The sequence below is a fragment of the Hevea brasiliensis genome, chromosome 16 (assembly GCF_030052815.1).
Source record: "Hevea brasiliensis isolate MT/VB/25A 57/8 chromosome 16, ASM3005281v1, whole genome shotgun sequence".
NCBI lineage: Eukaryota > Viridiplantae > Streptophyta > Magnoliopsida > Malpighiales > Euphorbiaceae > Hevea > Hevea brasiliensis.
Window position 1 is genome coordinate 56979680 of NC_079508.1, and position 26405 is coordinate 57006084.

The window sequence follows — 26405 nt, forward strand, 5'->3', positions numbered from 1 at the left end:
ATTGTACTATGAAATTTCACAAAATATCCAATTGCAAATATGTCAATCTCAGTGCAATACATCAAAATTAATTACCCAAGAAGTAAAGTCAAGAAAATATTGCTATTGATTATTATGAAAGTTCATTCATTTCTCACCAATTTCCTCAAAATTTTGAAACAAAAATAGCCTTCCACTCTACCATATTATTGCAATCAGACATAAAGCTCAAAAGTTCAGATTTTACTTTATTAAGAACAAGATGCATTATAGAAAACAAATATGAGGTTCAGCAACTTCCCAGACATTTATTCCTTTAATTCAGCATACACATTTGCTTAAAAATCTCTATTAACCTGCATAAAGAAATTTTAATGTCAATTTTGAGTTCAATGGGGTGTAAAAATGAAACAAAGAAAAAGAAAAAATTAAGTATAGGGAAAAATTTTAGGGTGCCTCCCAAAGAGTGCTAATTTTAGGTCATTAGCTTGACCCTCCTTAATTTAGTGAATTGGTAGATCATCAAGAAAACAACTTGTTCCCTTCTCAATTGACTAGCCTGTGATATAAATCTTGAGCCTTTGACCATTGACTTTAAAAAGCCCAGAATTTTCACTCCAAATATCCACAGCTCCATGGGATAAACTTTGACAACCTTGAAAGGACCAGACCATCTTGATTTCAACTTCTAAGGAAAGAATCTAAGTCTATAATTATATAATAAAACCAGGTCACCCTCTTTAAACTCCTTCCTTTTAATATACTTATCATGCCAAAATCTAGTCTTTTCCTTAAAAATTCTAGCATTCTCATAGGCATCCAACACTATCTCTTCAAGTTCATTTAATTGAAGCGACCTTTTCTCTCTAGCACTTTTTAAGTCAAAATTCAAAGTTCGGATTGCCCAATATGCTTTGTGTTCCAACTCAATCGACAAATGACATGATTTCTCATAGACTAACTTAAAAGATGTAGTTCGAATGGGTGTCTTGTAAGCTATCCTGTATGCCCACAATGCATCATCTAGCCTCAATGACCAATCCTTCCTTGAATGCTTAACAATTCTTTCCAAAATTCTCTTCAATTCCTTATTAGATACTTCAACTTGCCCACTGATCTAAGGATGGTAAGGTGTAGCTACCTTATGAGTAACTCCATATTTCTTCAAAAGATGTTCAAACTGTTTATTGCAGAAATGAGATCCACCATCACAGATTATAGCTCTTGGCGCTTCAAATCTAGTGAAAATAAACTTCTTCAAAAATTTTACTACTAACTTAGCATCATTTGTAGGGGAAACGATGGTCTCAACCCATTTTGACACATAATCTATACCTAGCAAAATGTATTTATTCCCAAAAGATGATAGGAATGGTCTTATGAAATCTATGCCCCAAACATCAAATAACTCAATCTCTAAAATTCCTTGTTGTGGCATTTTATTTTTCCTTGAAATATTCCCCACTCTTTGACATCTATCACATCTTAAAATAAATTCTCTCACAATTTTGAACATGTGTGGCCAATAAAATCTAGCTTGAAGTACTTTAGCCACTGTTTTATCCACACTGAAATGACCTCTATAGTTAGAAGAATGACAATGCTCTAAAATATTTTCTATTTTCTCTTCAGACTCGCACCTTCTAACTAGGCCATCATTACATCTCTTAAACAATAATGGTTCCCCCATGTATAAAATTTCACATCATGTAAATTTTTTTTTTCTATTGATAACTCAAATCTGCTAGGAGAACTCCATATGATAGGTAATTGACAAAATCTGCAAACCATGGCAATACATTAACAACAACTAGCAATTGCTCATTTGAGAAGAACTCGTCAATTGGCAATTCCTCGTCATTGCCATCTTTACTCTCATACTTAATCCTTGATAGATGATCCGCTATAATATTTTCAACTCCCTTTTTATCTTTAATTTGTAAATCAAACTCCTGTGGCAATAAAACCCATCTTATCAGTCTTGGCTTTACTTCCTTTTTATTCATCAAATATCTTATGGCGGCATGGTCTGTATAGACAATCACTTTTGATCCAACTAGATATGACCTAAACTTTTTCACAGCAAATACCACAGCTAAAAATTCTTTCTCAGTGGTGGCATAATTTACTTGAGCATCATGTAAAGTTTTACTGGCATAATAAATTGCATAAGACCTCTTCTCTTTTTTTTGACCAAGTACAACTCCCACAGCAAAGTCACTAGTATCACACATAACCTCAAATGGCAATGACCAATCCGGAGGTTGAATAATAGGTGCTGTTGTTAGAGCTTCCTTTAACCTGTTGAAAGAATCAAAACAAGCTTGGTCAAAATTAAAAGAACATCATGCTTTAACAAATTTGTAAGAGGTTTAGCAATTTTTGAAAAATCCTTTATAAATCGGCTGTAGAAACCAGCATGCTCAAGAAAACTTCTAATTCCCTTCACTGAATTTGGTATAGGCATCTTCGCAATCACTTCTACTTTGGCCTTGTCCACTTCAATTCCTCTATGTGATACCAAATGTCCAAGAACAATGCCTTCTTGTGCCATAAAATGACATTTCTCCCAATTTAGCAACAAATCTATTTCTTCACATCTTTTAAGCACTTTAGAAAGGTTAGATAGACAATTATCAAAAGAAAAACCATATGTAGAAAAATCATTTATGAAAACTTCCATAATTTCCTCAATAAAATCAGAGAAAATGGCCATCATACACTGCTAAAAAGTAATTAGTGCATTACATAAGCCAAAAGGTATTCTTCTATATGCAAATGTACCATATGAACATGTGAATGTGGTTTTCTCTTGATCAATAGGATGTATTGGGATTTGGAAAAAAACTAGAAAACCCATCCAAATAATAAAAATATGAATATTTTGCTAACCTCTCTAACATTTGATCAATAAAAGGCAAGGAAAAATGGTCTTTCCTAATGGCACTATTAAGCTTCTTGTAATCTATTCACATCCTCCATCTTGTGACAATTCTAGTAGGTATCAACTCATTATTTTCATTTTTCACAATGGTCACACCTCCTTTCTTAGGGACTACATGAACTGAGCTAACCCAACTACTATCAGAAATAGGATAAATGGTCCCAGATTTAAGCAATTTCAAGACTTCTTTCTTTACCACTTCTTTCATATTAGGATTCAACCTTCTTTGATGTTCTATGGTGGCTTTAAAATTATCCTCTAAAAGAATCCTATGCATGCACAAGGTAGGGCTTATACCCTTGATATCATCAATGGTGTAACCAATGACTTTCCTATGTGCTCTTAACTCTCTCAATAATTTTTCAACTTGTACATCACTCAGACTTGCACTAATAATGATAGGATAAGTTGAATTAGGTCCAAGAAAAGCAGACCTTAATGTAGATGGAAGTGGTTTGAGGTCTACCTGTGGTGCTTCCTTCTCATCTAGTAAGAGTGGTTGTGCAACTTCATGTTTCAACTCTTTAACTTGCAAAACTTGATCTCCTGCAACTTCTTGAGTAGCTTCCAACATTTAAGCAAAAGCTGCAACTTTAGGATTTTCATCCTTTATTGTTCTACTATGTACCAAATAATTCTCCAAAGAGTCCTCAGGATATTTTTTCCTAAATTCTTCTTCCACAATCTCATCAATAACATCCACCCTTAAACAAGAGTCAACTTCATGATGTTTCTTCAAAGCTTGATTCAAATTAAATTCCACCTCCTCTTCTCCAACTTTTAATGTCAATCTACCATTCTTCACATCAACTATAGCCCCTGCTGTGGCTAAGAATAGCCTTCCTAAAATGATAGGTATGTGAATATCCTCTTCCATTTCAAGAACCATAAAATCCACAGGAATGAAAAATTTCCCAACTTTTAAGGGTACATTTTTTAAAATTCCTACTGGATATTTGATAGATCTATCAACTAGTTGCAAAGAAATGGTTGTTGGCTTCAATTCTCCAACCTTTGACTTTTCACAAATGGAGAGTGGCACCAAACTTACACTAGCTCCAAGATCACACAATGATTTATCAATGCTAGTGTCCCCAATATGACAAGGAATAGAGAAACTTCCTGGATTTTTCAACTTCGGTGGGAGCTTATTCTGTAAGAAAGAACTACACTCCTTTGTTAATGCCACAGTTTCATAATCTTCTAGTCTCCTCTTGTTTGACAAAATTTCTTTCAGGAACTTAGTATATGAGGGCATTTGAGAAATTGCATCTATAAATGGAATGTTGATGTATAATTTCTTCAAAACTTCCAAAAATTTCTCGAACTGCTTATCTAGCTTTGCTTTCTGAAATCTCTGAGGATATGGCAATGGCGGCTTGTATGGTGGTGGAGGCACATACTTTTCCTCTTCTTCTTTTTCAACTTCCTTCTTCTTGTTTACTTTGTAACACCCCTATTTGCATAGCCTGGTATATTTTACTATTCTAGTGACTGAAGTCGGTCCGGACAATTAAGGGGATTAGAACCACACTTAAGACGACTAGAGAAGCCATAAACACAAATAATTAGTAATTGTCAATTAGTTAAGTATAAATAAGAAAAACAGAACATAATAAGTTAAATGAGCCGAGAGTCATAGCGATGGGTGACCTTCTCGGGAAGGATTGCAAAGTCGATTGAAACTCGAATTTCGAACCGTAAAATGTGACGCCGCGGTCCTTAGGACTATTACGAACACAATGGAAAAGAGAAAATCACAAAAAAGAATTGTTAAGCCAGTCAAATAATTAGGTCAGGGAGCCAGAAGAAATATTGAATTATTTGCAAACCGGGTTGAACCGGCTAGGGGCAATTTGGTCAATTGATCCCGAGAGCTGACTCTGACCTAATTGTCAAATAAAATTGGAGAAAATAAAATTTCGGAATCGAGAATTAAATTAAAGAACTAATGAAAAAATAAATAGAAAAATAAAAAGAAAATTGAAAAAGTGAAAAGAGATGACATCATGCATGACATCATGCATGATGCCATAAATACCATAATTAAAAATTTATTTAATTTGATTTATGGTCTTCCATAAGACTAAATTCATAAAAGAAAAAGAAAAGAAAAAAAAACTTCATCTTCTTAAAAAAAACGTGAACCATCTCTCTCACCCTCTCCCTCACCAAACTCCATTAAAGCTCATTTTGAGCTTGATCAAACCCTAAATCCCACCATAAAAACTCACTTTTCTATCGTTAAACCTTGTTAGCTCCACTTGAGAAGAAGCTTGAGCAAGAAAAGAAAAGAGGAAAAGGAAGGAATTAAAGGATTTGAAATTCTAAGAAAGGTTAGTAAGCTAAACTTGATTTGTTAGTTGATTTAATTGTGTTTATAGTTAAATAAAATTAGAAATTCACTTAAAAGGAAATGAAAACAACTTTGGAGGACTAGTTATGGAATTCGGTTAGTTAGGGTTTGATGTGGAAATGTAAAAATTTGATTGAATTAAACTTGTTAGAATGCTTGAATGATTATGGTTATATACTTTGAATTAGCTAAATGCAACAAATTAGTGAACTAGGGTTTTGGACACTTAGGGTTTAGGAGTAAAAAATGTGAGAAATTATGAAATGATGTGTTTGACCTAGTTTGAGGTGAGAAATGGTCATTTGTGACCAATTGAAATGTGTTGAAAGTGTTAGAGGTGAGTTTAAATTCAGATTGAAAATGGTCATATTGCAGGCAGTAGGACGAAGGTCCCTTTGAGGGACCAAAACTGAAAATTTACAAGTCCAATTGGTATGAGACCAATTGAGAATGAAAATAGACACAAATGACACATTTTTCATTTAGGAATCATGCCCAAAAAGTGACCAAAACCTAGTCAAAAAATTGACCAAATCCAGATTTTTACAGTCTGACCTGTACAAAAATGACTAAATGAATAGTGTTTGTTCATTTGGCCATAACTTGGGCTAGGCAGGTCTAAATGACCTGGAATTTTACCAGTGGATAGCTGAGATATAGACCTAAAACTTTCATGAAGGACACAAACCCAAATTATGCCCTTAATCAAGTCATTTGGCCACCCAAAATTGGTGACCTAAAACTGCCAGAACCAGAATTTGCCTAGAAAATCTGGGTTAAGTCCAATCCAGCAGCCATGATTCAAATGGCTATAACTTGAGCTACAATACTCCAAATGGAGTGATTTAAAAAGGAGAATAAAGTTAGGAAAATAGGGAACATTTTCTATGAAGAAAGTTTTGCCAAATTCTAAAAGAAAAATGACCAATGGAACAGTGCAACTTAAGACACTAAAACTAAAAATTTGCAAATTTGCCTAAAAGACTTAGAATTTGAGTAAACAACCAAAACCAATAAATTTAGTTATCAAAATGTGGTATGTGGGTGAAGTTGGAATTCCCATACCTATTAAGCCTTAGAAAGTCAACAAATTGACTTGAATAGTGTAGTGAATAGTAACCCCGAAATACAAATTTTAAAAAAACGTCAAGTTTAGCAAATTAGAGCTAGGTAAAAGTGAAATTAAATTTATTTTTGGATTTATGCTAAGTTATGATACTGAAACACTGTGAAACTGTGTGTTTCAGTTGAAAAGAATACCAGGAAGGAACCCGAGGTGTCGAGTCAAGGCCAAGAGGCGACTCGCTTAAGGTTTGTGCACAACGTATAATTTCTGTAAATTATCTTCTGCATATTGTTTTGAATAATTTGAAATATTGAATTGTGACATCATTTTGATGAAATGTTTATTATGCTTTTGATTTAAATTGTTGAAAGTAAATTGTGTATATTTGAGATGGCATAAATGTTTAGTAAATTGTTAAGATAAGTTTTGAAACCACAGTGTCATGACCATATATTTGAACACCTCAGTAGCATGACTAGTGGGGGTAATCAGTTTCGAATTTTAATTATTTCTCTGGCTGAAGTGTTGAGGTGTGTGCCTGTAGAAGAAGAAATTGAATGGATATTCATATATTTGAGCTAGCTAGCCTTGTGATGTGACTTCTCCTTAGCCTCTGGCTATTGAGATTATATTTGTTTCGAATGGCATGATATAACTGTGGGTTTTATGAAATTGGTTTTGACACTTCAAAATGAAATTGTTTGGATTAAAATCTCACGATTCATGTTTTGTGTTTAATTCTCATGTTCAGTCCAATTTTTGAATAAATATGATTTAAATTCTGCATAAAGATTATTTTAGTATGTTGTGCACCACTGAGTCCTAGTACTCAGCGATGGCTGTTATTGCTATCGCAGATTTAGAGACTAGAGCAGTGATTGATTTCTTGAGGCGAGGAGCTACCTGCTTTGAAGTTATCGGGTATATTTTATACCCTGACTGTAAAAATTTATTTTGATGTATGTAATATATGTAAATGTATGGACATATAAAATTGGTCTTGAGCAGTTTGTATAAAGTTTGTAATAAATTTTAGTTTAAATTTCTCTTAATGTAAATTTTTGTAATGATGTATATAAATTATTTTGTCTTTAATGAAATATGAATGGTAGTATTTTGTTTTAAATTGAATGAAATTCATTAATGGTATTTTGATGATTGTTGGATATTGAAAATTGTGGATTTGAATTTTTTAAGATTGATAATGATGTTGAAATTGATTGTGAATTTGAAGAAGTTGTTGAGACAGATTATTGGAAGTGCTTTTTACAGGAAGTTGAAGAACTGTTTTCTCAAAATACAGACGGCACTCTGTCGAAATTTTTATTAAATTTGCAGAAAAATAAAATGGGCCAAAAATTTCAACTAGCTTTCAACTTTAATTAAATGTTTTGATACCAATTAGAAAATGCTCACCACTTATCAAAAGTAAGAAAATTGTTTTAAAATCCCTTGTAGGGTACTTAATGAGTTATCGGTAGGTGAAGTTCGGTAGTTCATTAGGTATTCTACGGGATCATGTTATGCCTTACAAAGGAGTAAGGTGTGACATGTTTTAGTGGTATCAGAGCAAACTTTTGAAGTACGTTTTAACTTATAAATTTGTATCTTTTTTTTGTTAAGTACAACTGCTCAATGTCCTTATTTGTTACATACAGTGCATTACATCATAAATATGAACTAACGGAGGGAAATCTCCTTGTGTTATTTGTTCAGGAGATACACTAACTTTTGACTGAAATGAAAGAAGGGGATTACTCAGTTGAGCAATCTGTTGAAGCTGAGGCATAAGGGGAAGCCCTAGCTCTACAAATCGTCAGTGGATCAGTAGCACCAGCCCCACAAATGTCGCAGTTTCTTGCACATTTCGCACAGCAGATGGCTGTGATATTTCAACAAATGGCTGGGGGTATGCCTGCTCAAGCTCCACCCCAGACACCTGTGATACAACCACAGCCTCCAGCCAGACAGTATGACAAGTTATTGAAGTATGGAGCTACTGAATTCAAGGGTACAGTAGACCCTTTAGAGACAGAGCAGTGGTTAGAAAGAATGGACAGAGTATTCAAGAAGCTGCACTGCCAAGATGAGCTGAAATTTGAATACTCCGTGTCACTACTGCAAGGGGATACGTATGATTGGTGGAAGACCATCCCCCACAACTTGGCTGAACCACCAGTACTGACCTGAGATGACTTCATCAGAGAATTCAGACAAAAATACGTCCCAGACGCATATGTGGATCAAAAGTTACAAGAATTTCTGAGCCTGAAACAAGGGAACAGATCAGTGGTAGAGTATGAGAGGGAGTTCTCCCGCTTAAGCCACTATGCTGGGAGTCTCCTTTCCACCATCAAGAAAAGGTGCAAGAGATTTGAGACTGGTTTGAAGCCCAGTTTGAGGATGCAAGTAGTGGGATTCAAACACAGTAACTTCTCTGAGCTCATCTCTCAAGCACTTGAGCTAGAAAGGATTGAATCAGAAGCAACACCTATAAAAGAAAAATCAGAGAAGACTGAGAAAACAGAGAAAGATAAAGGTGAAAAGTCAGTAGAGCCAAGTTTTAGTGGTACTTCTGGCAAGAGGAAGAAATTTGGTGGACCTAGCAGAGGTCGAGGTGGAAGATTTGGAAGGGGCAGATTTTCTGGACAAAGGCCCCCTAGGTCTGGTCAACAGTCGAGCAGGGGTTCATATCCTGCCCGCCCCTATGAGACGTGTGGCAAGATTCATGGGGGAGAATGCTATTGGGCCACAGGAGCCTGTTTTAACTATGGAGGCAAGGGCCATCTTGCTAAAGACTGCACTAGTGCTCCTAAATATGGTCCAGCTCCTACTACTGCAGAAGTATCTATTCAGAGTCCTGCTCTCAGAGGTTCACAACCAGTTGGCAGAGAAAGAGGCAGAGGTAGAGGCACTGCTTCAGGTAGTCAGGGTACTGCTGGTCAGTCAGCACAAGGAAGTGCTTCAGCCAGAGTTTACACGATGAGACAGCAAGAAGAGGTTGAGACTTCCAATGTGGTAGCTGGTACATTCTCTATCTCTGATCAAGAAGTATTTGTGTTGTGTGATCCGGGTTCAACCCACTCATATGTTAGTGCTACCATAGTCAGTTCACTTACTGTTCCATGTGTCCAAATGGGTTTTGAAGTGCTAGCAACTAGTCCGTTAAGACAAGAGGTTCGGGTCAACAAAATTTATAGAAACTGTCCTTGGTGACCCAAGGATATGTTTTTCTGTCAGATTTGATCGAAATGCCCTTCAGAGATTATGATATTATCTTGGGCATGGATTGGTTAGCCAGGCATCACACCATGATTGACTGTAGACTGAAGACAGTCACTTTTGGTCTCCCTCTGTACGGTGATGTGGTAATACATGGGGAGAGGCATTTACTGCCATTAAACATCATTTCGGCTGCACTAGCCAGAAGGATGATCAGAAAGGGGTGTGAAGCATACTTGGCACATGTGATAGACATCCAAGTGGGGAGTCCAGCATTGAGAGACATTCCTACGGTATGTGACTTTTCAGATGTGTTTCCTGATGAACTGTCAGGATTACCTCCAGAAATAGAAGTGCAGTTTGAGATTGATGTTATGCCTGGTGTGGATCCAATCTCTATAACACCATATAGAATGGCACCTGCAGAATTGAAAGAGTTAAAAGTGCAGTTACAAGAACTACTTGATAAGGGCTTTATCCGCCCTAGTATGTCACCTTGGGGAGCACCAGTGTTGTTTATTAAGAAGAAGGATGGCACTCTCCGCTTATGTATTGACTATCGGCAGTTGAATAAGGTGAGAATAAAGAATAGATATCCATTGCCCCGCATTAATGACTTATTTGATCAGTTGAGGGATGCAACTGTGATCTCCAAAATTTACCAGAGATCAGGTTATTATCAGTTGAAAGTACAAGAGCAGAGTATTTCTAAAACTGCCTTTAGAACCCACTATGGCCATCATGAGTTCTTGGTCATAACATTCGGGTTAACTAATGCTCCGACTGCTTTTATGGATCTGATGAACACTATCTTCAGACCATACCTTGACTAGTATGTTGTGGTATTCATTGATGATGTATTGGTCTATTCGAGGAGTGCAGAAGAGCATGATATACATCTGTGGATTGTACTGCAAACTTTGAGAGAGAAACAACTATACGCCAAATTATCGAAGTGTGAATTTTGGCTGAAGGAGATATCCTTTTTGGGGCACATTATATCAGTAGAAGGTATTAAGGTAGATCCTAGCAAGATAGAAGCTGTCCTTAATTGGAGGCCACCCAGAAATATCACGAAGATTCGCAGTTTTCTGGGTTTAGCTGGATACTACCGTCGATTTATGAAGGGATTTTCTATGTTGGCATCTCCATTGACTAAGCTACTTCGAAAAGATGTGAAATTTCAGTGGACGGATAAATGCCAACAGAGTTTTGATGAGTTAAAGAGGTATTTGACTGACGCTCCAGTCCTGACTTTACCTACCCTGGGTAAAGAATACACAGTATATAGTGATGCTTCTCACAATGGGTTAGGCTGTGTATTGATGTAAGATCGAAATGTCATTGCCTATGCATCATGCCAGCTGAAACTGCATGAGAGGAATTATCAAACACATGATTTGGAGCTTGCATCTATTGTGTTTGCTCTTAAAATCTGGAGACTTTATTTGTATGGGGAGAAATGCTACATTTACATAGATCATAAGAGTTTAAAGTATTTGGGCACCCAGAAAGAGTTGAATTTGAGACAGAAGAGATGGTTAGAGTTGATAAAAGACTATGATTATCTGATAGACTATCAGCCAGGGAAAGCTAATGTTGTGGCTGACGCCTTAAGTCGCAAAACTATGGCAAGTCTACGGGTTACTCCTTTGTTTATGGTACATGAGTTGAGATCATTACATGCTAGCTTAGAGATTAATGATGAGGAGCAGACAACAGTTGCATGGCATGTACAGCCAGTATTGAGTGATCAGATCAGAATGGCTACTAGAGAATGATCAGAAGTATCAGAAGCTATTGGAAGAAGTCAGATAGGGCAAGAAACCAGAATTCTCAATAAGAGATGATGGTCTATTGCTACACCAGGGCAGAATATGTGTTCCTAATGATGTTAATTTGAGGCAGATCATTTTGAAGGAAGCACATGAGTCTTCTTTTGCAATGCACCCTGGTGGTACAAAAATGTATAGGGGGCTAAAGGAGTATTACTGGTGGATAGGTATGAAAAGAGATGTGGTAGAGTTTGTTTCTAAAAGCCTAACTTGTCAGCAAGTACCTGCTGGATTGTTACATCCACTACCAGTACCAAAATGGAAATGGGAGAGAATAACGATGGATTTTGTGATGGGACTTCAGAGGACACAGAAGAATCATGATGCAGTATGGCTCATTATTGACAGACTGACTAAGTCTGCTCATTTTCTGCCAGTCCGGATGGACTACAGTTTAGAAAGATTGGCCAAGTTGTATATAGATGAGATTGTGAGACTGCATGGAGTGCCAGTATCCATCGTATCAAACAGAGATCCTAGGTTCACTTCTAGATTCTGGGGTAGTCTTCAGAGAGCCCTAGGAACTAGATTGAACTTCAGTACTGCATTCCACCCACAGACAGATGGCCAATCTGAGAGGGTAATTCAGATCTTGGAGGACATGTTATGGGCTTGTGTGATCGAGTTTGAGGGCAGTTGGGATACACACTTGCCTTTGATTGAGTTTGCTTACAATAATAGCTACCAATCAAGCATTGGGATGCCTCCATATGAAGGTATGGTAGAAAATGCAGAACTCCCTTGTGTTGGGATGACGTGGGTGAAAGGAAGATGATTGGGCCTGAAATTGTTCAGCAGATCGAGGAGAAGATCAGGGTGATCAACAATCGATTTAAGACTGCATCAGACTGCTAGAAGTCCTACATTAATTTAAAGAGAAGGGATATTGAATATGCAGTAGGTGAGAAAGTATTCCTCAAGGTTTCCCCTTGGAAGAGAATTGTGAGATTTGGCAGAAATGGGAAACTGAGTCCTCATTTCATTGGGCCATATGAGGTTCTAGAAAGAGTGGGTCCCTTGGCATATCGTTTGGCACTACCTCCAGAGGTAGAAAAGATACATAATATCTTCCATGTGTCTATGTTGAGGAGGTATCGATCAGACCCATCTCATATACTATCGGCAGAAGAAATTGAAGTAAATCCAGACCTCACATATGAAGAAGAACCCATAGAGATTCTGGCTTATGAGGTGAAGCAGCTACAGAACAAGCAGATCCCATTAGTAAAAGTGCTGTGGAACCATCATTCGGGCCAGGAGGCTACTTGGGAACGAGAGGAGGACATGAGGAGACAGCACCCACAGCTGTTCAGAGATTGATACCAGGTAAAATTTTGAGATAAAATTTATTTTAAGGGTGGGAGAATTGTAATACCCCTATTTGCATAGCCCGGTATATTTTACTATTCCGGTGACCGAAGCCGATCCGGACAATTAAGGGGATTAGAACCATACTTAAGACGACTAGAGAAGCCATAAACACAAATAATTAGTAATTGCCAATTAGTTAAGTATAAATAAGAAAAACAGAACATAAGAAGTTAAATGAGCCGAGAGTCATAGCGATGGGTGACCTTCTATTGCAAAGTCGATTTAAACTCGAATTTGGAACCGTAAAATGTGACGCCGCGATCCTTAGGACTATTACAAACACAGTGGAAAAGAGAAAATCATGAAAAAGAATTGTTAAGCCAGTCAAATAATTAGGTCAGGGAGCCAGAAGAAATATTAAATTATTTGTAAACCGAGTTGAACTGGCGAGGGTCAATTTGGTCAATTAACCCCGAGAGCTGACTCCTGACCTAACTGTCAAATAAAATTGGAGAAAAGAAAATTTCGGAATCGATAATTAAATTAAAGAACTAATGAAAAAATAAATAGAAAAATAAAAAGAAAATTGAAAAAGTGAAAAGAGATGACATCATGCATGATGTCATAAATACCATAATTGAAAATTTATTTAATTTGATTTATGGTCTTCCATAAGACTAAATTCATAAAAGAAAAAGAAAAGAAAAAAAAACTTCATCTTCTTAAAAAAAACGTGAACCATCTCTCTCACCCTCTCCCTCACCAAACTCTATTAAAGCTCATTTTGAGCTTGATCAAACCCTAAATCCCACCATAAAAACTCCATTTTCTATCATTAAACCTTGTTAACACCACTTGAGAAGAAGCTTGATCAAGAAAAGAAAAGAGGAAAAGAAAGGAATTGAAGGATTTGAAATTCTAAGAAAGGTTAGTAAGCTAAACTTGATTTGTTAGTTGATTTAATTGTGTTTATAGTTGAATAAACTTAGAAATTCACTTAAAAGGAAATGAAAACAACTCTGAGGACTAGTTATGGAATTTGGTTAGTTAGGGTTTGATGTGGAAATGTAAAAATTTGATTGAATTAAACTTGCTAGAATGCTTGAATGATTATGGTTATATGCTTTGAATTAGCTAAATGCAACAAATTGGTGAACTAGGGTTTTGAACACTTAGGGTTTAGGAGTAAAAAATGTGAGAAATTGTGAAATGATGTGTTTGACCCAGTTTGAGGTGAGAAATGGTCATTTGTGACTAATTGAAATGTGTTGAAAGTGTTAGAGGTGAGTTTAAATTCGGATTGAAAATGGTCATATTGCAGGCAGCAGGACCAAGGTCCCTTTGAGGGACCAAAACTAAAAATTTACAAGTCCAATTGGTATGAGACCAATTGGGCATGAAAATAGACACAAAATGACACATTTTTCATTTAGGAATCATGCCCAAAAAGTGACAAAAACCTAGTGAACAAATTGACCAAATCCGGATTTTTGTAGTCTGACCTGTGCAAAAATGACTAAATGAATAGTGTTTGTTCATTTGGCCATAACTTGGGCTAGGCAGGTCTAAATGGCCTGGAATTTTACCAGTGGACAGCTGAGATATAGACCTAAAACTTTCATGAAGAACACAAACCCAAATTATACCCTTAACCAAGTCATTTGGCCACCCAAAATTGGTGACCTAAAACTGCCAGAACCAGAATTTGCCCAGACAATCTAGGTTAAGTCTAATCTGGCAGCCATGATTCAAATGGCTATAACTTGAGCTACAATACTCCAAATGGAGTGATTCAAAAAGGAGAATAAAGTTAGGACAATAGGGAACATTTTCTATGAAGAAAGTTTTACCAAATTCTAAAAGAAAAATGACCAATGGAACAGTGCAACTTAAGACACTAAAACTGAAAATCTGCAAATTTGCCTAAAAGACTTAGAATTTGAGTAAACAACCAAAACCAATAAATTTAGTTATCAAAATGTGGTATGTGGGTGAAGTTGAAATTCTCATACCTATTAAGCCTTAGAAAGTCAATAAATTGACATGAATAGTATAGTGAATAGTAATCCTAAAATACGAATTTTAAAAAAACGTCAAGTTTAGCACATTAGAGCTAGGTAAAAGTGAAATTAAATTTATTTTTGGATTTATGCTAAGTTATGATACTGAAACACTGTGAAACTATGTGTTTCAGTTGGAAAGAATACCAGGAAGGAACCCGAGGTGTCGAGTCAAGGCCAAAAGGCGACTCGCTTAAGGTTTGTGCACAACGTATAATTTCTATAAATTATCTTCTGCATATTGTTTTGAATAATTTGAAATATTGAATTGTGACATCATTGTGATAAAATGTTTATTATGCTTTTGATTTAAATTGTTGAAAGTTAATTGTGTATATTTGAGATGGCATAAATGTTTAGTAAATTGTTAAGATAAGTTTTGAAACCACAGTGTCATGACCATATATTTGAACACCTCACTAGCATGGCTAGTGGGGGTAATCAGTTTCGAATTTTGATTCCTTCTCTAGCTGAAGTGTTAAGGTTTGTGCTAGTAGAAGAAGAAATTGAATGGATATCCATATATTTGAGCTAGCTAGCCTTGTGATGTGACTTCTCCTTAGCCTCTAGCTATTGAGATTATATTTGTTTTGAATGGCATGATATAATTGTGGGTTTTATGAAATTGGTTTTGACACTTCAAAATGAAATTGTTTGGATTAAAATCTCACGATTCATGTTTTGTGTTTAATTCTCATGTTCAGTCCAATTTTTGAATAAATATGATTTAAATTCTGCATAAAGATTATTTTAATATGTTGTGCACCACTGAGTCCTAGTACTCAGCGATGGCTGTTATTGTTGTCACAGATTTAGAGACTAGAGGAGTAGCAGATTGAGCTGCTGAGGACTGAGGAGCTACCTGCTTTGAAGTTATCGGGTATATTTTATACCCTGACTGTAAAAATTTATTTTGATGTATGTAATGTATGTAAATGTATGGACATGTAAAATTAGTCTTGAGCAACTTGTATAAAGTTTGCAATAAATTTTAGTTTGAATTTCTCTTAATGTAAATTTTTGCAATGATGTATCTAAATTATTTTGTCTTTAATGAAATATGAATGGTAGTATTTTGTTTTAAATTGAATGAAATTTATTAATGGTATTTTGATGATTGTTGGATATTGAAAATTGTGGATTTGAATTTTTTAAGATTGATAATGATGTTGAAATTGATTGTGAATTTGAAGAAGTTGTTGAGACAGATTATTGGAAGTGCTTTTTACAGGAAGTTGAAGAACTGTTTTCTCAAAATACAGACGGCACTCTGCCGAAATTTTTATAAAATTTGCAGAAAAATAAAATGGGCCAAAAATTTCAACTAGCTTTCAACTTTAATTAAATGTTTTGATACCAATTAGAAAATGCTCACCACTTATCAAAAGTAAGAAAATTGTTTTAAAATCCCTTGTAGGGTACTTAATGAGTTATCGGTAGGTGAAGTTTGGTAGTTCATTAGGTATTCTACGGGATCATGTTATGCCTTACAGAGGGGTAAGGTGTGACAGACTTCCTCATTAACTTCATCATAATTTGAAGTAGATTCATTATTGTCTTCATCTTCTTTCTTCTTTTCTCTTCTACCTCACCTTTCTTTCCTTCTCCCACAATTTTCCCACTCCTTAGGATCACTACCTTGCAATGCTCTCTAGGATTCTCTGGTTGACTTGGAAGTTTTCCTTGTGCTTTGCTAGAAGAGCTTGCTTATTGAGCTATTTGGTTTTCCAACATCTTGTTATGAGTGGCAAGCTGATCTATCCTTGAAGTTAATTGTTGAATCATTTCTCATTGTTTCTGTTGAGCAAATAAAAAATTCTCTATCATAGACTTCAAAATTGAATCTTGGTCTGAAGACTGAACTGGTGGTTGTGGAAGAGGAGCATTTTGATTCCTTTGTGGTGGAAATCCAGGTGGTACTTTGTTTTGCTGAAAATTCTATCGATGCTACTGAAAATTAGGAGGTTATTAATAATTCTGTTGCTGCTGTCCTTGTCGACCTCCCTAAGAAAAGTTAGGGTGGTTCCTCCATGCTGGATTGTATGTAGCAGAAAAAGGATTACCAACTAGTTTTTTATTATAATTCCCAACAAAATCAACTTGCTCATTTCCAAACTCTAAGAAAATCATTAATACAATGCATATTTCCTACACCAACGTCTTCTATATGACTAGATCCTCCAATTGAAGAATCAACCTTCATGCTTAACTTATCCATTTTTCTCGTCAAAGCATCAAATTTGGCATTAAACATACTCATGGCATCTAACTCATAAACACCAACTGATAGCTTCTTCATTTCATTCCTTTCACAGCTCCATTGATAATTTTTGTAAGCAATTTTATCCAATGCTGAATAAGCTTTGTCTTCTGACTTCTCCATAAGATCCCCTCTTGAAGATGCATCAATTATACTTCTAATTGCTAGAGAAACACTATTGTAGAAATGTTGAACTAGCATCCATTTAGGGATTCCATGATGTGGACATCTCCTTTGAAGATCCTTATATCTCTCCAATGCTTCATAGAGACTCTCATCATCCCTTGGTCTGAAAGAAGTTAATTCATTTCTCAATTTTGTAGTCATGCTAGGAGGAAAGTACTGAGCCAAGAAAGCTTTTGACAACTCATCCCAAGTAGTTATTAAACCCGGAGGTAATGAATGCAACCACTCCCTAACACGATCCTTCAAAGAAAAAGGAAATAATCTCAGCCAGATGACATCATCTGACACTCCATTTATCTTCAGCATGTCACTAATCTCAAGAAAATGTGTGAGGTGCACATGTGGACTCTCAGTAGGACCTCCCCCAAACTGTGATTGTTGAACCATTTGATAAAGTGAGGGCTTCAACTCAAAATTATTCGCTTCCACTCCAAAATCTTCAAAACTAGGAAAAGCATGATCCTTAATTGATCTATTATTGTTGTTTGCCATAGCTTCTATCACTTATTGCTCTTGATGTTGCTCTTACTGTCTTTGAATTATGAGTTCAACTTTTCTTCTTTTAGACTCTGCTCTTAAAGTTTTAGCTGTCTTTTCAATCTCAGGATCAAAAACTAAATCAATATCTGCACTTTTTATTCTTCTCATATAAAAGATATGTACCTGAAAAACCAAAACAAGAAAATTTCAAAGTAAAATGATAAAGAAAAGAAATTAAAATAAAAAATAAAATGCCCAAATTAACTAAACAATCAATCGTCTAATATCAAACAAAAACAAATCTCCGACAACGGTGCCAAAAACTTGATGCGTACTCCGCAAGTATACGGGTCGTTCAAGTAGTAAAGAAAAGATATCGTCCGACAAAGATTTGTTGTTTGAGTACCAAACTATAAAAGTCATGATTATTTGAGCTATCCATAATGTGTGCTAAAAAGTAGAGTAGAGATGCAACAAATTAAATTGGGAAAATAAAGAAATTATAATGAAATAAGCAATTAAATTTCTAAGCACTATACTAATTTACTAAAATTTCAGCAAGTAATTAAAGATTTGATTAATTAATGTCAAAATTAATTCCAGAGTTGAGGTTCATGAAGTAAATTTCATTGGGATTTGGATAGATAAAATCAAGATTAAGAGAAATACAAGTTTGAAGGAAGTTGATTCTGATTTCCTTTAATTTCTCTTTCAAGCAAACTAAAGAGTGTTTTAAAGGAAACTAAAACCCATTCTCATGTGATGTTTAATTACCCAAAACCCTTTAAGCTCTTTAATCAACTTAAAATTCCTCTTAACCCACTAGTTTATTTCTAATACTAGGTGATTAAGTTCATTATCTTGATTATCTATCATAGATTTTTACCTCTTGGTCTTTTAATCTAAGATTAAGAATAAAACCCAAGGGGTATCAATAATGGGTATGTAAATAAGTACACAAGATAAGAATCAAAACTTATATATACTAAAATCTGGTTAAAACCAATCCAAATCCACAAATAAAACTTAAATCATTACACCCAACTCTGAAATCCCAAGTATCTACTCACTCATGCTTGTATATATAAGTAGAAATATGAAATGGAGCAAGAAAACATGAAAATAAGACTAAAAATAAAAGAACCCAGAAAAAGAGAATCTAAATATCTGAAAATGGAAGCAGGAAACGTTACTCTGTAGGTGTCCTTCCTCCAGAAAATGGCGTAGTTCCTTCTTTCCTTTCTCTTTCGATTTTTCTCTCTCTTTCTCTTTTTAGTAAAAATGAGAATATGATGCTTATATATCCCCTCAAACTTTGCCCCAAAAATGGTCTCTAAAGGGAAAAAGACAAAAGGTGTGAAAAGAGAAAATTTTTTTATATCAGCAAATCTGCCAGCACCATCCCACATGCCTCATGTTGATTTAAGTTATTTTCAACATGCCTCATATTGATTCGGAGGGAGAGCCTTTAGGTTCTACACGACCAGCTATACGAGGCATGTTGAAGTCCTTGAAACTTTCTGCAGATTTTGTTCCAAAATCTCTTTCTGCATGACTCAATGTTGAATCTATATGTCTCATGTAGATTCCTACTGACTCACTCTTATCTTCACACGACCTTCAACACAGGGCATGCTAAAGCCCTTAAAAATCTCGGTTGGTCTTCTTTCTTAGGTAAATTTTCTTCATTTTTCACACTACTTTAAATTTCTAAATCATTTTGAATTTCTTCTATATGGACTTTTTTGCCTTTAAACCTCATTAAAACCTATTAAAAATATTAAAATCCTAAAAATCAAATATAATGAAACTAAAATTAATAAATTAATTAAAATAAGCATTAAAAGCATAAAATTATTAAATTAAAAAGGGCAAAATAGATGTAAAATTATCCTAAAATACCTATATAAAATGAGTTTATCAATTTCTACACCAGTTTGAAACTTCTGTCTAAGGTGGCCGGCTATGCCTGAACTTCATTACTGAGAATATTTTTATTCGGTTGATGATGCTTTGCCTGCTTATTTTTATTGGATTATTTTATTGTTGAGAAACAAAACATTTTTCCTTGTCTGCTGCTTGTAAAATCCATAATTGAAGTACTAAATTCAGCTCGGAATGGACCAAGCCAGGTATTAAACAAAGTAAGCGCCTGCCTGATAACGACATATATATATATATATATATATATATATATATATATATATGCAGAGTTTTTCAAAAACAGCATTAGTTGGCAAAGCAAGTCCTCGGTATTAATTTAGGCAGGGAGTATTTTTCGGAATCTTATCTTTGATAAAATAAAGAGCAAAGTTAGGACGGAGGCAAGAGCCTAGATAACGGGCAATGCTGTGGCCTGTGCCTGTGGGGTTGGTTGGCAGCTTTTACAACATATTTCAATCATTACATTATCTAGTTTTCTTGACCAATATGTTACACTATAATATTAATTTCTATTATAGCTTACTGCATGAGATTTCAAATTAAAATTATACAGTGTTAACGTTCTGAGCTACAGTGCTAGTGCTACTTCTTATAGGGCAGTAAAAAAAGAAAAAGTAAAATGATTCAGAATTTTTTATAATGCTAGAATTTACAAAAGTTATCATCTTGCAAGTTCAAATTTTTTCCTGGCAAGCAAAGTTGATCTACGAGTTCTTCTAACAACTGATCCAAAATTTGCATCCCTAAATCTGCACCAATGTCTTCAACATCTTTGGATTTCCAAATCTTTTCGTAAGTAGAATTTGATTCCAACAGTTGAGCTTCGGCCAGCTTGCAAATTTCACTCCACATGTTCAAGAAATGCTGAGCATTCCTAATTTTCTTCCTCAATCCTCCACATGCTTCTTCCTTTCTCTTTGAATTTGGATGATCTTCTCCGATGAAATTATTATCTTCATTTTGCTCAGATAAGTCATCGTAGTCATGAAGCGTTGATGATAGTTTCCTTCTTGAAATGGACTTTTTATCTTCCTCTGTTAGTATGAAAAAGAATAAGCAACCATTTTAAAAACAAATAGATCACACATTCATACTACTGTAAGTTTAAAATTTTGAATGGAGTTAAAAAGAAAAACCTGTTAAAGGAACTTCAGGATCAACCATGAATCGATCAAAATCAAGAACAGAAACAGGGCTAGAATCTTCTGAGCTGCACTCCTCGAGTTCTTCATTCTTCAGTGCACACCGATTTATTTTCTTCTTTTTCCTCGTTAATTTTGGTCGACGTGGAACGTCTTTATCATTTATCCAATGTGATTTCTTCGCTTCTTGCAAGACTGTGGCAGCATCTGTTTTCTCACAGGAGTCTTGCAAAGGCAGAGTAGCCTTGTGTGAATCTTCAATTTTGTCAATTTCTTGAGCATGCGTATCTGGTATTCTCTTACTTGGCTGTTCCTCATTGAGCATTTTTAAAATCATCTTGTTGATGATCTCTTCACCATCCTTATTTTTCTTCTTCTTCTTCTTCTTTTTCTTCAATGGTACCTGCACTTTGTCATTTGTGTTTTCCTTGCTTTTACATTTCTCTCTTGTTTTCTCCCTAAGTTCTTCAAAACCCACCTCACATTTCCTTCCTCTAGATCTAGTTTCTTTGCTCTCACCTGTTTCTTCGAAGCTAAGAACAAAGAATTCCTCATTTTCCAGCTCGATAAAAGTAGGCATTTCACAGAAGGATAATGTACTCTTAACACGTCTGTGCTGGCCTTGCTTTTGATCACTTTGATCACCAAATTCTGCAGAATTCATGGATTGGCTCCTTGATATTGAACAGGCACTCACCTGGATACTATCCGGGAAACATTCCAAACCCATTAGCCTAGCCACAATCCCTGGAGCAGTAGGTACGGACTCATTAGAGTTGATCAAGTGTTGTTGCTTAATGTGACATGGTATTGAGGTCGCGTCAGTGATTGGATAAGATGGGTGGGTAGGGAGGCTGCGAGAACAGAGAAGTCGACGAAGAATACCTGCAAGGCAACTTGCGGTGGCACTTTTTGAAGTGCACATATTTGCATGAAAAGAATTAGTAGTGGAGGAAGAGGAAATGGAAGGAGATGGTAGCAGTTTCATCTTCAAAATTATCTAGGAAAAAAAAGAAAAGAAAAATCAGTAAACAGGTGTGTAAGGGAAGAATGGGGTCTCTTGTAGAAGTTTGCAATAAAAAAGCAGGGAAAGGGAATGCAAAAGAAAAAGCAAGATTCGAATATAAGTACTTGTGGGAAGATGAAAAAAGGAGGATGACGAGGTGATGGCAAATGGCGGGCTTTGTATTTGAATTGTGGTCAAGTTGATGGATAATTCACTCAGGAATATGTTTCCCCGCGAGTTGACAAGTCAATTTAAGCAATTTTCTTGTCTTTCACTCATAAATTGTTAGCGCACGCAAGATCGGTCCTGGAGAGTGAAAAATAAAAGAAATATTCCAGGGAAAGAATTTGGGCTTGTTTTGCATATGTACTGTGAGGGTGTCAAGACTCCAATAACATTGAAATGGGAAAGAATGTCAGTTGGGCCCAATAATCATGGCCTTTGAAATGGATTTTAGTGGGCCTAAGTTCTGGCACTCTCACAATACAATGGGCTCCACGAATGTGGGAAACGTTATTAAGGTTTCTGTTAAGAGTTGGACAAATGAACTTAATTATCATGTGGCAGACTTGTTTCTTTTTTCATCCATGAAAAGACCTAGGAACATTTTGGGAAAACCTTAATTTTTTTTTTGAACTTTTAACCTGCAACAAACAAATTTAGAACCATACCCTACATATTTCTGACAGAAGTACTAAAAGATATTACTGCTCTCCTACGTGGATATTCCATTCCTTAACCAGTAAGCATTTTACTTGTCCATTTTTTTTTTTACAAAGATCTTAAGCTAGTGGTCATCATTACCTTTCTGGGTATCTTCAATGTGTTGTGGAGAGAGATTTCAAATTTAACATATTGAAATGGGTTTATTAGATTTTCAGCTTGAAGGTTTCATTAATGCGTCTTCTGCCCATTTTCTACATATTGTGGGGATTCATTTTAAACAACCTCTTGTTTTAATTTAAATTTGTATATTTCAACCTAAACATGCTAAAGAAGTGTCGATTTTGGCTTGTTTACTATACTGAGGCCTTTTGCCTTGTTTGCATAACAAATGCTGACGTCTATGTTTTAGGATTTATGCATTTCACATTTTGGCCATTTGCTGTTCATCCTGAGCTTGTGTACTGTGAATTATAATTGATTTCTATTATTGCCTATAAAAATAAAAAATTAAAAAAAAAAACTACTTAAACGGAAACAAGCTTTTATTCCAATTCAGACTACATGAGCGATTGGCCGGAGGCCAAACATTGCCAGAAAATACAATCAAGTCACTGATTACTACTTGGTCACATAGGACATAAATAAAGAATAATGTATGTTGGAAGTTTTTTTAAAGGTGAGAGAATTATGAACGCATTATTTTTTTTTTATCTAAGAAAATGCATTTGCATCTTAATTATCAAATAATTAAGTTCAAGTATTTTTAAAAATTTTTCCTTTCATGTTAAAAAATTCATTTCTATTTAATATCATGTATTTTTTATTTACAAATTTATATTTTTTTTCTTATTATTTTAATTAAATCTTACATGTAAAATAATTTCTATGATTAATAATATACATCCTTTATTTTTTTTTTCCCAATATTTGCTGGCCAGGTCTACGGGCTTGTGATGATGCAAGTTGATAATGTGCTGTATCTGCAAAGCAATGGTTGCAGTAGAATAATTCTGCCCTGGCAATTCTGATTCCATAACAGTCAGAAGTAATTTGGCAGGAAAAAGGCTTGCAACTTTCAGTAAATAACCATACATTATTACCAAACGCCGTAGCTTTATAAGTTCCTTCAAAGCAAGCTACAAAGCATCCTACTGAGGACATCTAGTTATGACTTGGGCCAACTGTATTCTCCTTGTTCTGGCTATATATGCTCTAAAAGAAAGAATCAGCTTAACTTTCTTTTAGCAGATTTGTGCAAATTAGGATCAGTCTGATAGTAGACGACTTCTCCATCATCACTCACATAGTGATCTTCTCTTATGCTTTTTACTAGGTTTCTGAACAAGTGAAATGGAAATGGTCCAGATTTGTTTGGCTCTCTATAGTACTTTCCAAGCACTGGCTTAGCAGCCTTTGTCTACAATGCAAAGAATCAAACTATGAAAATCATCCGTTCCAAATTCCTTATACATGTAAATTTGTTTCTTGCATAAAATAATGGAGAGAGTTTGATTACCGCCTCTACTAAATGGTAGTGTGGGATTTGAGGAAAGAGATGATGTATAACATGTGTGCCAATATCATGGTGGATGTTATTGATCCATCCATAATCACGATCAACTGTTGTAAGCCCTCCACGCAAATAACTCCATTCCTGTCAAATAAATTACTTGAATACTCTTGAACTTGGCTGAATGCCCTTTCTTAGAATTATGACTGTCAGGTACTTGAAAGACGGGTAATATTAGTACCTTGCCACGATACCATGGAAGTTTCTGCTCACATCCATGGTGATGCAGGTATGTAACAAAGTCCAGCCACATGACAAAAATCTGCAAAAGTATTATTTTTGTTATTATTCAGAGGATGAACAATCTCCAAAAGATGGAGAGAAACATTAATTGAACTCACCAAATATGGAACTCCATATAGCTTAAACACTTGGGCAGGGCCAAAAATAAAGCATGAATAGAGGAGCAGGAGAACCATTATTGTCCAACACACAGTTGATGTTGACACCGCTCTTCTCTCTTCAGGGGCAAACAAATTACTGTAGGGATTGAAGTGTGAACCTTCTTTCCCTGGACTTCTTGTCCACTGAGCAGGGGAAAAAAAAACAAAATTCAGCTATTCAATTAAAGCTATTTAATCTATCCATCATATTTATATTGATAACATTTGCATTTAATGAACTTCAGACGTAATTGGGGTGTTACCAGATATAAAGGATACGCAAACATGGGGAGAGGCACAGTGTATCTCATAATCCGAGTACTTAAAGGTAAATTCTTGTAGATGTTCTCAGGCAACTGAACCAGAGAGATAGAGATTAGTCATTATATATTTGCTCAAGTAAAAAAAAAAAAGAATAAATGTTAAATTACGAAAGAGAGTAAAACACTTTCCGGAACCCAAGATTCATCCTTTTCCACATTTCCATGATTCTGATGGTGAGTCCTGTGGCTGATTCTCCTGCAAAATTATGCAGAACTTAGAGCAATGGCTAAATAATATAAAGATAAGCATCAAGAGAAAGAAAAGGAAAAGTGGAAGCTGACCATCCGTGGTAAGGTACAAGAATTGAAGAATGCAAGAGATGCCCCACCACGTCATTTAGCAGGGGGGTATCAGAAAAGCTTCCATGGCCACTACAGGTCCAAAAGAAGACAATAATTGTAGTTGAAAAGATTTGAATGCCAATGCAAAGCAAGAAGCAATTTATTAATGGAACAAAAAAAATGTACGAGTAGTAATTGCCACTTACCAGTCATGACCAAGAACAAAGATAGCCCAGAACATTGTCCCCTGAGCAGCCCAATAGAGCGGCCATACAGCCCAAGAATTGAAGTAGAGTGCAGCTGCGGCTAGAGCAAGGATGACGACAACATCCCTGAAAATATAGCTGAGAGACCTCCATGGATTCTTGACCCAGCAGTGCTTAGGAATGGCAGCTCGGATCTGAGCAATCTTGAAAGGAGGTGAGTTACCTGCGTCAAAATCATCATCTCCATCGACGGGATGCACACCATTTACGAAATCTTTGTTGTTCATTAGCATTTGGGTGAGGACAAGATTGGTTGGTTGGTTGGTTAGAGGAAATTGTTGAGGCAGTGGGAACTGGGAAGGAGCTGTCTGGGAAAGAGAGTAGAGCAGAGAGATTTATAATGGAACAACACTGAAATGAAGCAGCATGAGCAAAGAGCCAAGAAGCACAAACGTGAAATGCACATGGACTTGTGACGTATAAGTAAGGTTTTGCGTTTTGTTATTATTATTGTTAGAAGCCAAAGGAGAGAATCGGGTGCAAATTTAAGTAAAGATGGCGACTGGACTGTGTTTTGGGGGAACAATTCATTTGATGCACATTCATTTCACCGCGTTTTCTACATTGCATGCACATTTTGAAACTCTGAAAAATTGATCCATTTTAATTACTCATACTTGTATACAAAACCTTCCCCCCTTTATCATTAAAATAATACTATTCTCTTCGTAAAGACATGCATTGAAATATAAAAAAATTATTTATAAAGAGTTTGAATTTATATAAAAATAAATTTATTAATTATTAAATTAAATTTTTATATTTAGACCATTTATATATATTTTAATTTATATTAAATGTATTAAGAAAAAATTCATTAAAATAATACTCTTCTCTCGGTAAAAGGCATGCTTTTTTCTGTGTTTCAAAAGTGATATCAAAATACCAAAATGAAAGATACTTGTCAATGCAATAACCCACGTGGCAATTTTTATGGTACAGGCAAAGCCACCTTCTCTCCCCCTGCCCATTTTATTTTCCCATTCTTTTTGCATTTATATTTTTTTTAACAAGGGGAAGAAACAAAACAAAGAAGCCCACTTCCCTAAGCATTCCCTAACATAACGTCATCAATACGTAATCTTCCTTTAAGAACGTTTTTCCTTTTACCGATTTCTTAATCC

At 35.4% G+C, this 26405-nt stretch overlaps 3 protein-coding genes and 1 non-coding gene across 4 annotated transcripts; 1 reads left to right on the forward strand and 3 right to left on the reverse strand.

The window, feature by feature from the left end:
* Positions 1 to 3497: 3497 nt before the first annotated feature.
* LOC110666419 (uncharacterized) lies at positions 3498 to 4181 on the reverse strand. The gene has a single exon (XM_021826905.2). It carries the CDS (start codon positions 4179 to 4181, stop codon positions 3498 to 3500), a length of 684 nt encoding a protein of 227 aa, XP_021682597.2.
* Positions 4182 to 17244: 13063 nt separating this feature from the next.
* LOC131175069 (small nucleolar RNA R71) lies at positions 17245 to 17351 on the forward strand. The gene has a single exon (XR_009145229.1). It is a non-coding gene; the product is annotated as a small nucleolar RNA R71 (small nucleolar RNA).
* Positions 17352 to 20251: 2900 nt separating this feature from the next.
* On the reverse strand, positions 20252 to 21881 carry LOC110666429 (uncharacterized). Its single transcript, XM_021826912.2, has 2 exons — positions 20780 to 21881; positions 20252 to 20677 (listed from the first exon to the last, which is right to left on the reverse strand). Exons 1-2 carry the CDS (start codon positions 21771 to 21773, stop codon positions 20286 to 20288), a joined length of 1386 nt encoding a protein of 461 aa, XP_021682604.2. The 5' UTR covers positions 21774 to 21881; the 3' UTR covers positions 20252 to 20285.
* A 1625-nt stretch (positions 21882 to 23506) lies between these two features.
* Positions 23507 to 25674, reverse strand: LOC110666427 (acyl-lipid omega-3 desaturase (cytochrome b5), endoplasmic reticulum). Its single transcript, XM_021826910.2, has 8 exons — positions 25222 to 25674; positions 25016 to 25105; positions 24863 to 24929; positions 24674 to 24766; positions 24369 to 24554; positions 24209 to 24289; positions 23974 to 24111; positions 23507 to 23874 (listed from the first exon to the last, which is right to left on the reverse strand). Exons 1-8 carry the CDS (start codon positions 25512 to 25514, stop codon positions 23683 to 23685), a joined length of 1140 nt encoding a protein of 379 aa, XP_021682602.2. The 5' UTR covers positions 25515 to 25674; the 3' UTR covers positions 23507 to 23682.
* Between the last annotated feature and the right edge of the window lie 731 nt (positions 25675 to 26405).